The sequence below is a fragment of the Hyperolius riggenbachi genome, chromosome 2 (assembly GCF_040937935.1).
Source record: "Hyperolius riggenbachi isolate aHypRig1 chromosome 2, aHypRig1.pri, whole genome shotgun sequence".
NCBI lineage: Eukaryota > Metazoa > Chordata > Amphibia > Anura > Hyperoliidae > Hyperolius > Hyperolius riggenbachi.
The window spans coordinates 109420302-109434801 of NC_090647.1; the positions used below are offsets into that span (position 1 = coordinate 109420302).

The 14500-nt window shown below is 44.7% G+C and overlaps 1 protein-coding gene across 1 annotated transcript in view; it reads left to right on the forward strand.

Moving 5' to 3' along the window:
• The window catches only part of LOC137545685 (pleckstrin homology domain-containing family A member 3-like), a 57451-nt gene that overhangs the window by 6334 nt on the left and 36617 nt on the right, over positions 1 to 14500 (forward strand). Inside the window, exon 2 of the mRNA XM_068267184.1 lies at positions 8612 to 8728. Within this exon, the coding sequence (XP_068123285.1) occupies positions 8612 to 8728 (117 nt within the window). The remainder of the gene's footprint in view (positions 1 to 8611; positions 8729 to 14500) is intronic.

Consider the following 14500-nt stretch of genomic DNA (forward strand, 5'->3'; position numbering starts at 1 on the left):
CTTCACTTTCTACTCAAACGCCCATGACAGCTTTAGCCGTATAGATCATATATTTGTCCAACAACAATTTTTACACCTAGCCCCAGCAGCTAAAATACATACCACCACCTGGTCCGACCACTCACCAATTTCAATTTGTTGCTCACTATCATTTCCGAGCTCTAAAGCCTTCCACTGGCGCCTTAACGACTCAATGCTTTCTAAGGAAGAGCTTGTCAACCGCTTAAAAGACACAATTTCAGACTACTTCTCGGACAACACAGGCTCCGTATCCTCCTCACTGATCCTATGGGAGGCCCATAAGGCCACTATCAGGGGCTCTTTGATTGGCATGGCCAGTGCACTAAAACGCCAACGTAACCAGAAAATCTCTGAGCTTACAGCCAAATTGGAGAGCGCTGAACTCACTTGGAAACAATCCCCCTCCCGCATAAATCGAATAATCAAAGATAAATTCCGTACTGAATTAGACCTACTCCTTACCGATAAGGTAGAACAGCAACTACGCTGGAGGAATCAGCTCTACTATTATAACGCCAATAAACCCCTGGCTTTATTAGCTAGGCGTTTGAAAAACAAACCTCTCCATTCATCTATCTTAAAAGTGCGAGATAGCTCTGGCCAGGCTACTGCGAACCCCAGTAAAATAGTGGACCTGTTTGCCACATACCTCTCAAACCTTTACGCTAAACCCCCCACTGCTTCTGATGAACAGATAGCTGACTTTTTAGATCAGATATCTCTCCCTAAGCTAGATCAGACCACAGCGACGGTCCTCAGTGCACCTATCACTACACCCGAGGTTCTCCTTGCTATAAAAACCTTGAAACCAAACAAAACGCCGGGCCCCGACGGCTTCTCAGCTCAATATTACAAGAAATTGGCACCCCTTCTGGCCCCCACACTGACCAACTGTTACAATGAAATGCGAGAAGGCAAACCCCTCCCCAATTCCATGCTGATGGCACATATCTCAATGATACCCAAGGAAGATCAAGACAGTCACGCAACCCACCAGTTCCGGCCCATATCACTCATTAACGTTGACCTCAAACTACTGGGGAAAATACTCGCCACACGCCTCAATAAAGTCTTACCAGACTTAATCCACCGGGACCAGGTGGGATTCGTCCCAGGCAGACAAGCAGAGGACAGCACTAGACGCGCAGTCCTCTTAACCCACTATCTACACTCCCAGAAAATCCCAAGCGTAGCCCTTTCCTTGGATATCTTTAAAGCCTTCGATACCCTTTCATGGGAATACCTAAAACAAGCTCTGAGCAGATGGGGGCTTGACCCCCTATTCTTGAATTGGATCGGGGGCTTATACTCCTCTCCCACCGCCTCGGTGCGGTTTTGGGGACATAGTTCACCACCATTTCAAATAAAACGCGGGACGCGCCAGGGTTGCCCGCTTTCCCCTCTGTTGTTTATCTTAGCCTTAGAGCCCTTTGCACGCTTTCTCCGCGACAATGTTAACATACAAGGGGTGGAAAGAGCAGGCATCATCCATAAAGTACTAATGTTCGCAGATGATACCCTGCTCTTTCTGACACAGCCCCATATCTCCATCCCGAATGCCTTCCAAGCCTTCGATTTATTCGCCCGAATCTCCGGCCTGAACATCAATATAGCTAAATCCAAAGCCTTGGGAATATCCCTACCCCCGCAACTTCTTGAACGGCTCCAGGAATCCTGCCCCCTGAAATGGGTTCAGTCACTACCATACTTAGGCATCACTTTGACCCCCAACTACGCCTCACTCTTTGCGGCTAACTATCCCCAGCTGCTCAGATCTCTCTCAACGCTCACCGACAAATGGTCCACATTCCCTCTTTCCTGGTTAGGAAGGATCAATTCCATAAAAATGTCTTTCTTACCTAAGCTCCTTTACTATTTCCGAACCCTTCCTGTTAAAGTCCCTAGCCATTACCTTCGAATCTTCCAGAATAGGATTCAATCATTTATATGGGGCCGTAAACACCCTAGAGTCAACAAATCCACCCTCTTTGCGCATAAATTAGATGGTGGCCTTGGAGTCCCCCAAATCAGCTCCTATTATCGGGCAGCAACCATCACTCAGCTCACCAGACTATTTCAAACTCAAGACACTCCCCTATGGGTATTTCTTGAGATACCTGATAGCGCCCCACAACTCCCAAGCACCCTCCTCTGGCTACCGCACAAAACGAGACCTCCCTCCCTTAGCCCTCCAATGCAACACAGCCTTCAGGTCTGGGATTCAGTCCGATACTCCACTAAACTTTTATCATCCTATCTCCCGTTATTGCCACTTACCAATAACCCCCTTTTCCCCCCGGGTCTAGATAACCCCCTAGCATTCAAATGGTGGGACGAGAAGGGTCTTAACAAGGTCGTACATTTCCTTACCCCTAGAGGGGTCTACTCCTGGTCCGCGCTACAAGAGAATTTTCAAGCCCCTGCCAGAGAATTTTTCAGATACCTACAGATCAAACACTGGATACAATCTCTAATTCACAACATAGACCCCCCATACCATACCACACCCTATGAAAATATATGTTTACACCGACCCAACTCTAAGGGACTGATTTCTACACTTTACTCGTTCCTAACACGCCCCGACAGCCCTCACACTCATGCATACGTTACTAAATGGGGGACAGACTTGCCAGGCGCAAAGGATAGGGAGGACTGGCTGAATATCTGGAGTAGAATACCCAGTTGTTCCTCTAACCTACACACAATCGAGGCAATTTATAAAGTGATGACTCGGTGGTACCTGGTCCCAGCCAGAATAGCCAAAGTGTTCCCTTCCGCAAACCCTTTCTGCTTTCGTGGCTGTAGGACCTTGGGCGATATGTTACATATCTGGTGGACCTGTCCACGACTTACCAGATTTTGGTGTCAGGTATACCGACTTCTCTCGTCCTTGTTTCATAAACCCATTCCTAAAGACCCTTGGCAAGCTCTCCTCCATGAGAAGGTGGGATCCCTGACCTCACTTCAAAACAAGTTAGCCTCTTTTGTCTTCTCCGCAGCTACCATGTCTATTGCCGCCAATTGGAAAAAGCCCTCCGTTAGCATTAATGAGGTAAAGTCTAGACTTAACTCCTTTATGGTTAACGAAAAACTAACCAGTATTTTAAAAGACTCCCATGAAAAATTCAAACGAACCTGGGACCCCTGGATCCAGCTTGAGCACTCATCAATGGATGGTCCTCTGATAACGAGGCTATAGGACGGGACTACCCCCTCTCCTCTTTTCTCTCTCTTCTCTTCTTCCTTTCTTTCTTTTTCTATTGTCTTTCTTCTCGCTCCCTCCCCCACCTGCAGTGCTAACATACACAACCCCTCTGGCGGCTGGTCTATCGCTGGACGACGAGCCCCGGAGGTCTCAGGTAACCCTGGCTATATGCCGGACCCGTTCCCCTAAACACCAGTAGAACATGTCCCAGATAGTTGGGTTTAACCCTCTGGGTCACATACTGCACTATTTTCGGCAATTCCCACCCTGTTGAGAACTGATGTTACTGTTATTGTATCCCCTTTTCATGTTCTTGTATACTCTGTATTGTGTCATTTGACAATTCCTTGTCTTGTTTAAAAAATTTAAAAACCTAATAAAATCTTTGAAACACAAAAACGCAAAACGCAAAACGCTAGGCACCCGCTGGGGAAAAAAATACAATGTTGCAAAACACGACCAAAAACGCGCATGAATCTGCTTGCAAACCGCTCAGACAAAACGCTAGCGGTTGCGTTTGCGGTTTTCAGTGGGTTCCAGGCCTCACGGTGTGGTTCAGACAACCATCTGAACGACTTTTTATGCTCTACAATGATCTCCAGCTTGTGGGAAACTTAGCAAAACAGGCCCAAGTTCTAATTTTTCTAATGCAATTTAAAATAAAACACAGACATATTTGTATTTATATTACTTTTGGATATAAGGATAATTTAAAGCCAGTGCAAGTTTCTGTATGAACAATCGCCTTTTAAATGTCATCTTGCCTTTATTATTATTATTCTAATGTAAGATTAAATTCCAGGCTCGCGCATGTGCAGTAGCATTGGACCCACTCAGGCGCCGTTGGAAAAAGCCAAGCTCGATTGGGTCTGTGGTACACTGGTACTGTGCATGCGCGAGCCTTCTGCGCACTAGCATGGACCCAATCAGGCTTGTTTTTTCTGCCGACGCTCGAGCAGGTCTGTGCTACTGCACAGGCGTAGCGCGGCCGCACTTAGGGGGTCTGGGTTCTGGAACAGTGTGATGGGGGAGGCCTCTGTAAGATGCAGAAGCTTCCCTCTCCCGAGGTAAGTCTGGTCTGGGGCAGCTGGTCCACGCTACACACCTTCCTTCGATTTTGTTTTTATGACTAGCTGCTCCCAGGTTATTTTAACTCAGACATGCCAACACTTTTTCAGCTTGTGAGCTACTTTAAAAATTAGCAAGTCAAAATGATCTACCTATGTACAATTTTAGCAGAACAATTGTATATACAGAATGGAAAATCTAGTGGGGTCAGGATCTACCATGAAGTCCTTCGCGATTTACCGGTAGGCCGCGATCTACTCAATAGGCACCCCTGCTCTAACATTTGCGTGTTTTCAAGGGTTGATTTTGAACACAGGTTAGGGTCCCTTCCAAGTGAATGACCTCACTGTGGTAGAAGGGTCAAGTACGGAATCTTTTGCACACAAACTATTTTGGAAGCGAATATCCTCCATTTGTGTAAGTTTGTACCACCTGTTTCAGCTGTAATGAGCACAGTTAAGCCTTTGGGAGGCTTTGCAGCCAGTGTCAGTCAGATGCAGCTTGGTTTTTGATGTGCTACCATCTCTTTCTACTGTATCTAAATTGATGCATTGCAAGCCTCACAGGTTTGCTTTAACGTGCAAGCAGCACATGTTAAGTTTATTGGTATTTATGCAAATCAAGTAACTCATTTTGTAATTTGCATAACACAATATATATGCTTCATATGACCTTCATATGCTATGTATGAGCTTTAGTCTTTTAAAGGGAACCTGAAGTGAGTAAAATTATTTAAAATAAACACATGACGTAGCTGCAAATTAATATTACCGTACATACCAACCTCACCGTCAGTTCCTCTCAGAAGCTCACAGTTTTCTTCTTACAGTGATCCCTTTCAGTTCTGACAATATTTTGTCAGAACTGAAATATACCAGTTGCTGTCAGTTATATATCAGCAGCTGTCAGTTACAACTGTATGTGCAAGGTAATGTCCATGGTTCCCTATGGCTCAAGTGGGCGATATTACAGTTTAACAGTGTGCTGACCAGGAAGCTGGTATTGGGTAATGGCCATTTTTAAAATGGATGATGGAGAATTCCATTGATCACAGTGGACAAACAGGACGCATGACAGGAGAAAGAGATTGATGAATAGACTACATGGGAGGTAAGTAGACCTGTGTATGGTTATTTTGACTTTTCATTTTCAGTTTAGGTTCTCTTTAATACTGTCTACTATCCAAATCTCAAAACCTTTATAGTGAATAGACTTGCATAAGCTGCTTCTCAACCCACCAGAAGCACCCCTGGGACATGAGTACCACATGCCGTGAATCTGCAGTTCAGTGAATTCCTGAGGAGAAAAAAAAAGACACACAGTATAAGTTCTTGTGCCTAGAATACACACCTTTCACAGTGCTGGTACAAGCACCACTACTGTAAAACCTGCATGTAGAGTACACAAATAACATCGTGTTTAGCGTGATAAGATTCTGTTTGCTTTAGGGGAGAGCTGCATGCTAGTCTTCCTTGCTCCCTTTATAGGAACAGCAGAGTAGAGTTCTTTTATCTCGTATTGTGCTCAAGTGTAATTTCTATACATTATGAGCAGCTGCATTTCACTAGCAGTGTAGGACAACCCTCTATTGTCTACAGTAATGTATGCAATCTGTAGACTATTTAACCTCTTCAGGATGTGGCGTCTCAGGCTCCTAACTTTTTATGTTAAAAAAATAAGCTGTGATCTTTGTGCTTAGCTCACAGTGATCAGTGGGTCAGGTGCCAATGAAATTGCTCCTGACTGAGATACGGAGCTCTGCTGTCAGCGTAACAGCAGAGCAGGCTGCAGCGTTGCAGTATCAGTGCGAAAAATGGGAACTGCATGAAGCAAATGGCCGTGGTAGTTGAAATCTACACACTGGCAGGAATAAGCGGCCACAAACAAGCGAATAGATTTCAACTACAGCCATCCAGAAAAGGTTAAATAATAGACAAGATAGTCAGCTGAGATGGTCCAGAGGTACTGCCTCTGCTTTGAATCATGAGGTCATGCATTTGACTCCCTGGTCAGAAAAAAATAATAATAATGAGTAGCAGATATGATTATTATTTCTGTTACTACATATGGTATATAGTGGTATATTCCTTAAACCCGGGTAAACTTCACGTGTGCAGGTGGCGCACATTAAAGTGTACCCGAGGCAAAGCCTAGAGTAAAAAACAAATACTTACCTAAGAGGAAGTAAGTCTCTGGATTCAAGAGAGGATACCCATGTCCTCCTGGCCCCCACTGTTGCTGCATTAGGACCCCCAAAAGATATTTGACAGGAGCTTGTTGGATTTCTGACTGTGATCACGCTCCCCATCTTGCACGAGCGCGGCCATACTACACATGGACAAGCATGGCTGCACCTGCACAGTAAGCCAGAACCGCTGGAGGGCCACTGGGTTTCTGTTTCTTAATTACTTTCTGCATTTCACTGTTTTTTCAAATGTCTCGTGAAGAAAGCAAGTGGACAGGAAAGTACATGCACCTTTGCTCCAACTGGGTTCTGGAAATTAACAATTTGACCCAAAATCTGACAGGAAATTGCATGGTGTGTTCCAGGCATTAGTCTCCTTTCATATTATGAAACACTAGGGACCTTAATCCCTAATAACGGGCTCTAGGTCTGTCACCGCTGCCACCTGTCAGCGCACATGCGCACACACGCCGGCCTGCCCCCTAGCTGTCCTGATCCCGTCCCAACAACGGTTGTCCCTGCTGCACAGACGCAGGGACACACACACACACATGGACATGGGACGGCGCGACACAGCGGTTTAATTAGGTAGGATCTCTGGAAAATCATCTACAAAGGTGTGTTGAGAAAATCAATGCATCTAAAAAAATTGCAAAACTCACATAATGTGAAAGAATTTTTAGAATAATAACTTTTGTGTAACGCTGGCTGTGATGCAGGCTATGAAGTGTACACTGAATATACGATAATCGAGGTCAGATCGTCAACTGAGGTCATACACAAAGTCAGAGATAATGCGGTACACAGGGACTGAGGCAGAGCATGGTGAATAATAGACTAGCATCATACACTGGTAATCAGATGGCTAAAGTACAGTAGGCTTAAGACAGGTGTGGAAATGTTATACAGGCCGAAGTCATACACATAGGTCAGATGTCAGTCGTATTGGAAGGATCAAACAGGAGCGAAGTCAGGGACAGGCCGAGTCATACACAGATATTATATGGCAGTAATACAGAGGGGCTAGGCAGATTCGAGGTCAAGAGGCAGGTAAAGGGCGATACACAGACCAATATACAATATTACAATAATACAATACTGACTGACTAGAGTACATATATATTGCGCTGATGGGATTGATGTCATAACTCCACCCTTCATGTCCATGTGATCTAATCTAGGCAGACTGAAAGACATCTGAAACAAGAATAATGGCAAGCAGACATGATTTGACGGCTGCAGAAGTTTTCCTGTCTCTTCTCTCTCCTACACACTGTGAAAGGAGAAGTAATTTGATTCAGGCAGGCAGAGAGCAGGGAAGGAAGGGGTAGGGGAGTTAACCAGGCTGAAGAGGAGGGCACAATGCTTTAGCAAGAGTTCAGTTGCAGGAGAAATAAGGAAGTGCTATTTACAGATATAAATGTTAGTCTGTTCTGTCCACAATCCACTGTACCAGATGTAAATTTTATATGTTCACCTATAGGCAGCTCTGAAGGCACACTGACTCACCCACTAACCCCTCTGTTTCCGTCCCTGTTGTTTCCTCCCCACTACCCTCTAGAATCTAGATTGTAAGCTCGCAAGGGCAGGGACCTCCTCCTAGTGTTTCTCATACCGCTGTAATTTTAACATATGCACATGTACCAACTATACATCAACTATGTATGTATTTGTATTTATTCTATTCAATGCCATGACTGTACAGTGTCTTTTACTTCTCATGTATATTTGTTCCCCATTATATGTTTGTACTATGTACAGCGCTACGGAAGATGTTGGCGCTATATAAATAAAATAATAATTGTACACAGTGCCTAGACTACATATATGTATTGCCATTCAGACCTTTTGGCTGGAGGTGATCTTACCTGCAGTGCAGTTTTCAATACAAATAATCTAATCTTTATTGCACCTGAAGATAGCTTCGGCAATTGAACTGGTATATGACTCACCCGTTCACCAGGAAACGGGCATTAAACCTAAGAAGAGGGTAGCCTATGGATCCTAAAGAGACATTGACATGTTCTTTATTGAATTTGAACAACCATGGTCAGGAACTGTGTCTTTGCTTTACAATCCTAGTTATCATGCATTTTTTATATATACTTTAATGTTTTTATGATTTGTAGGCTGGCAACCACGTTACTTTGTGCTGGACAGAGGGATCTTATCCTACTATGACTCACAGGACGATGTTGGGAAAGGAAGCAAGGGCAGTATTAAAATGGCTGTGTGTGAAATCCGCGGTGAGATGTTTGGCAATAAATGAACAACTTTTGGTATCTACTGCACATACTCATTTAGTAAGGGAAGTATAAGCAAAGAACTTAAAATCGTTTTCTGCCGTCATACACCTTTTAATGTACATGTTGTAACACAGATAGGCAAACTGTGCAAAAGATCAAATTATTGTTAAAAATATTTATAGATTTTATACATAATGCTCAAACAGAATTATATTGCAGAGTATATCTGCATTAACATTGTTCAAACAATTACAAAAAAAAAATCATGCAAACCCTGCATGCTGATAGCTTGTATTGGTGACTCCTTATCAAAATACTTGTCTTTGATTCAATGCCATTCAGTGACTGCTGAAACAAGTGTTCACACTCACACGAATACAAAGATATGCTTCTTTATTGCCATATGAAAGACCGTACAGCAGACTGTGATTGCAAGTTTAATACTAGTATCAAATAGAATGTAGTAACATAGAACAGAGTCTCAAATTTTCAGTTTAAAGAGAACCCGAGGTGGGTTTGAAGAATATTATCTGCATACAGAGGCTGGATCTGCCTATACAGCCCAGCCTCTGTTGCTATCCCAAACCCCCCTAAGGTCCCCCTGCACTCTGCAATCCCTCATAAATCACAGCCACGCTGCTGACAAACAGCTTGTCAGAGCTGGCTGTGTTTATCTCTATAGTGTCAGTCTGCTGCTCTCCCCGCCTCCTGCAGAACTCCAGTCCCCGCCTGCATCCCTTCCCTCCCTGCTGATTGGAGGGAATGGACGGGGGGAGGGGCCGGAGCTATGCAGGAGGCGGGGGAGCAGCTGAGACTGACACTACAGATGTAAACACAGCCGCACAGCATGGCTGTGATTTATGAGGGATTGCAGAGTGCAGGGGGACCTTAGTGGGGTTTGGGATAGCAACAGAGGCTGGGCTGTATAGGCAGATCCAGCCTCTGTATGCAGATAACATTCTTTAAACACACCTCGGGTTCTCTTTAAAGGGCACCATGCTTAAAATGAGCCATAAATTACTTTTTTCCTATGTTGCTGTCACTTACAGTAGGTAGTAGAAATCTGACAGAAGCGAAAGGTTTTGGACTAGTCCATCTCTTCATGGGGGGGATTCTCAGGGATTTATTTATTTTCAAAAGCACTTAGTGAATAGCAGTTTCTCTGTCCAACTGCCAGAAAACTGTGTAGCGAGCAGGGAAGCATTGTTTAAATCCTTTTTTGAGAATATCTTTATAAAGAATAAAAGCCTTGCTTAGAATCTCCTATGAAGAGATGGACTAGTCCAAAACCTGTAAAGAGGGACAGTTTCTTAGTATGACTAGTACTATCCATACCTGTGTTTTCTCATCATGTTACGTGTAAGGTACTTTTTAAAGGTAACCTGAAGGAAGAGGAATATGGAGGCTGACATATTTATTTCCTTTTAAACAATGCAGATTTCCGTGCTGTCCTGCTTATTCTCCGCCTATAATATGTTAAGCCATAGACCCTGGCAGTTTCTCCCCACCCAGTGTATAATAAAGCAGTTTACCCTTCCCAAGCCTTCCCCTGTGTGTTTATAAAAGTATTTCTCATCATTGTTTCTTCCCTGCTATAAGAAACAGTTTCTCTGTTCTATTTTTATAAAGAGACTGGGCAGTTGTGCTAAAGGCAAATGCCCTATTGCATATGGAGGAAATGGTGCTGAGACTTTGCAGAGATGTGTCTGCAGCCTTGGCCACAAAGATTGAATCTGTCAGCAGAGGGAAGTGATCATGGCCAAGAGATCGAGTGTGTTCACAGTGAAACTGGCTGTTTGCTGCACATGACAGAATGCTTAGCTATCACATTGAAACTTCATGTATTTACACTGCATTTGAAAGTTACATTCACATGCTGGATAAATGTCTTCCAAATGACACGTTACCCACAATCAGAGAGCAGCTTGTTTTGTTTTCCATCCTTAGTGTGCCTGAGGTAACATGATGAGATAGAAGTGCATGTACAGTGCCAAGCATACAAATAACTAGGCTGTGTTCCATTTCTTCTTTTTATGCCTGACACAGTTAACCATTTGGGTATGCAAGTGACAGTTTCTATCCCGTTGGGACCAAGTCCTACTGTTTTTGGAATGTGGGAGGGAACTGGAGTGTGTGAAAAAATGTACAAATCTATGTGGAGAAAGTACAAATCCATATAGATTAGTACAAGGTGAACATAGGCACCAAAAGAGTAAAAATAGATAAAACTTTTGGGGCGGCAGTGGTGGACTTACCTCCTCCAAGTAGACACAAAAACATATTAAAGTGGATCCGAGGTGAACTTTTACTTATTGCATAATTGTGTTCCTTTACCATTGTTTATAGGGCATTCCTCAAACCAAATACTTTTTTTGTTTTTGTTGTAATTCCTATAAACTAAATAACCCACACCCGCAGGTTTTCAGGGAGCCTTGGCAGTAGGAAGGGCTCATGGGAGCTCAGTCTGGGCAGGAGGAGGTGTTACTAGCCATTGATTTCAGAGGCAGAGGGGGGGGGGGATTAAGTTTTTTTCACAGGCTGAGTGCTCAAGATACAGATAAGCCTGCCTCTGTGTAATGTTTACAAACAACTTGGCTGCTGTCATTGTATCACAGGAAGAAATAATAATTTTCTATTAAAGCTGTTTGCAGCTAGATTTGCTGTGTAAACTATATAAACTTTAGATAAGATATATAGACAAGTTACTTGTTATAGTAAGTTTTTCATCTCGGATCCGCTTTAACCTTTAAAACAGAGAAAATGTATTGATACACTCCAAGGTTCTTTGCAATGCATTTCGTAGGTATGACCCTGCTTCACCAGGCAATGGGGTAGGAGTATATGGCAAATGCAGGTCTCAGTCTGGGCCAACCGCCTCTGCCCTGCTTGGTCATACCTGTGAAACGCCTTGCAAAGAACCTTGGAGTGTATCAATACATTTTCTATGTTTTAAATATTAATACATTTTTGTGTCTACTTGGAGGAGTTAAGTCCACCACTGCCTCCCCATGTTTGAAAAGTTTTTTTTAAATCTATTTTTACTCTTTTGGCACCTCTGTTCACCTTGTACTATACGAGTCCACTCCTGGTGGAGGGGTGTTACCCCTTTCTTCTGATCTACGGAGAGCGACCTCTTAACCCTGAGCGGGAAAAGGCTTAATCTCCCCACCTGCATCTACAGTGATTGCCTGAGTGGTAACCCTGGCTTGCGAGTGTTAGAGTGGGGCCGAACCTTAGGTTCGCCGAAAAGTTCGCGAACCGCAATAGACTTCAATGGGGATGCGAACTTTGAAAAAAAAAAACAAATATGCTGGCCACAAAGGTGATGAAAAAGATGTTTCAAGGGGTCTAACACCTGGACCCCCAGGTGGAGGAGTGGGATACATGCCAAAAGTCCCCGGGAAAAATCTGGATTTGACGCAAAGCAGCGTTTTAAGGGCAGAAATCACATTGAATGCTAAATGACAGGCCTAAAGTGCTTTAAAACATGTTGCATGTGTATACATCAATCAGGTAGTATAATTAAGGTACTGCTTCACACTGACACACCAAACTCACTGCGTAACGCACCGCAAACAGCTGTTTGTGTAGTGACGGCCGTGCTGGACTGGTGCGCACCTTGGCGAGAGTGCAGGTTTTGGTGGCTTTACAGCCCATATGGTCGCCTAGCTGATGTCGCTGAATGACAGAACAGGTATACAGTGGCGGGTTCACTGAACACAACAGGTATGCAGTGGCGGGTTCACTGAACAGAACAGGTATGCAGTGGTGGGTTCACAGAACAGGTATGCAGTGGCAGGTTCACTGAACACAACAGGTATGCAGTGGCGGGTTCACTGAACAGGAATACAGTGGTGGGTTCACTGAACAGAACAGGTATGCAGTGGCGGGTTCACAGAACAGGTATGCAGTGGCGGGTTCACAGAACAGGTATGCAGTGGCGGGTTCACAGAACAGGTATGCAGTGGTGGGTTCACAGTACAGGTATGCAGTGGTGGGTTCACAGAACAGGTATGCAGTGGTGGGTTCACAGTACAGGTATGCAGTGGTGGGTTCACAGTACAGGTATGCAGTGGTGGGTTCACAGAACAGGTATGCAGTGGCAGGTTCACTGAACAGGTATGCAGTGGTGGGTTCACAGAACAGGTATGCAGTGGTGGGTTCACAGTACAGGTATGCAGTGGTGGGTTCACAGAACAGGTATGCAGTGGCAGGTTCACTGAACAGGTATACAGTGGCGGGTTCACTGAACAGGTATGCAGTGGTGGGTTCACAGAACAGGTATGCAGTGGTGGGTTCACTGAACAGGTATGCAGTGGTGGGTTCACAGAACAGGTATGCAGTGGTGGGTTCACAGTACAGGTATGCAGTGGTGGGTTCACAGAACAGGTATGCAGTGGCAGGTTCACTGAACAGGTATACAGTGGCGGGTTCACTGAACAGGTATACAGTGGCGGGTTCACTGAACAGAACAGGTATACAGTGGCAGGTTCACTGAACAGGTATACAGTGGCGGGTTCACTGAACACAACAGGTATGCAGTGGCAGGTTCACTGAACAGGAATACAGTGGCGGGTTCACTGAACAGAACAGGTATGCAGTGGCGGGTTCACAGAACAGGTATGCAGTGGTGGGTTCACAGAACAGGTATGCAGTGGTGGGTTCACAGTACAGGTATGCAGTGGTGGGTTCACAGAACAGGTATGCAGTGGTGGGTTCACAGAACAGGTATGCAGTGGTGGGTTCACAGTACAGGTATGCAGTGGTGGGTTCACAGTACAGGTATGCAGTGGCGGGTTCACAGAACAGGTATGCAGTGGCAGGTTCACTGAACAGGTATGCAGTGGTGGGTTCACAGAACAGGTATGCAGTGGTGGGTTCACAGAACAGGTATGCAGTGGTGGGTTCACTGAACAGGTATGCAGTGGTGGGTTCACTGAACAGGTATGCAGTGGTGGGTTCACTGAACAGGTATGCAGTGGTGGGTTCACTGAACAGGTATGCAGTGGTGGGTTCACTGAACAGGTATGCAGTGGTGGGTTCACAGTACAGGTATGCAGTGGTGGGTTCACAGAACAGGTATGCAGCCAGGAACAAGCTAAGCCTAACTAATCTTTCCCTATGAGAGACAGTCTGCAGCAGCTCGCCCTACTCTCACTAACGCAGGCACACGAGTGAGCGTAATGGCCGCCGCTGCCTGCCTTTTTATTAGAGGGGGAATGGCTCCAGGGGCTAGTGTAGCCTAATTGCTGACTGTGATGTAGAGGGTCAAAGTTGACCCTCATGGTGCATTATGGGGCGAACCGAACTTTCTGCAAAACTTCGCCTGCGGGACGCGAACGCGAACCACTGAAGTTCGCATGGAACCGTTCGGCCCAACTCTAGCGAGTATAAAGATACTTACTCTATTATCAATTCATCCTTACCAGTACATACTGCAATATCAGGCTCTCTGTGTCATTCTTTATTCAAATCCATGTAGACAGTTTCCTGGCCGCTGCAAGCCGAGAGTACTAACTGCTATGCTGCAATACTGCTTATCTGAATAGGATTACAAACTCCTAGACCTGCAACCTGTATGTAATGTTAAAGAGACTCCGTAACAAAAATTGCATCGTGTTTTTTATCATCCTACAAGTTCTAAAAGCTATTCTAATGTGTTCTGGCTTACTGCAGCACTTTATACTATCACTGTCTCTGTAATAAATCAATGTATCTTTCCCCTGTCAGACTTGTCGGCCTGTGTCTGGAAGGCTGCCAAGTTCTTCAGTG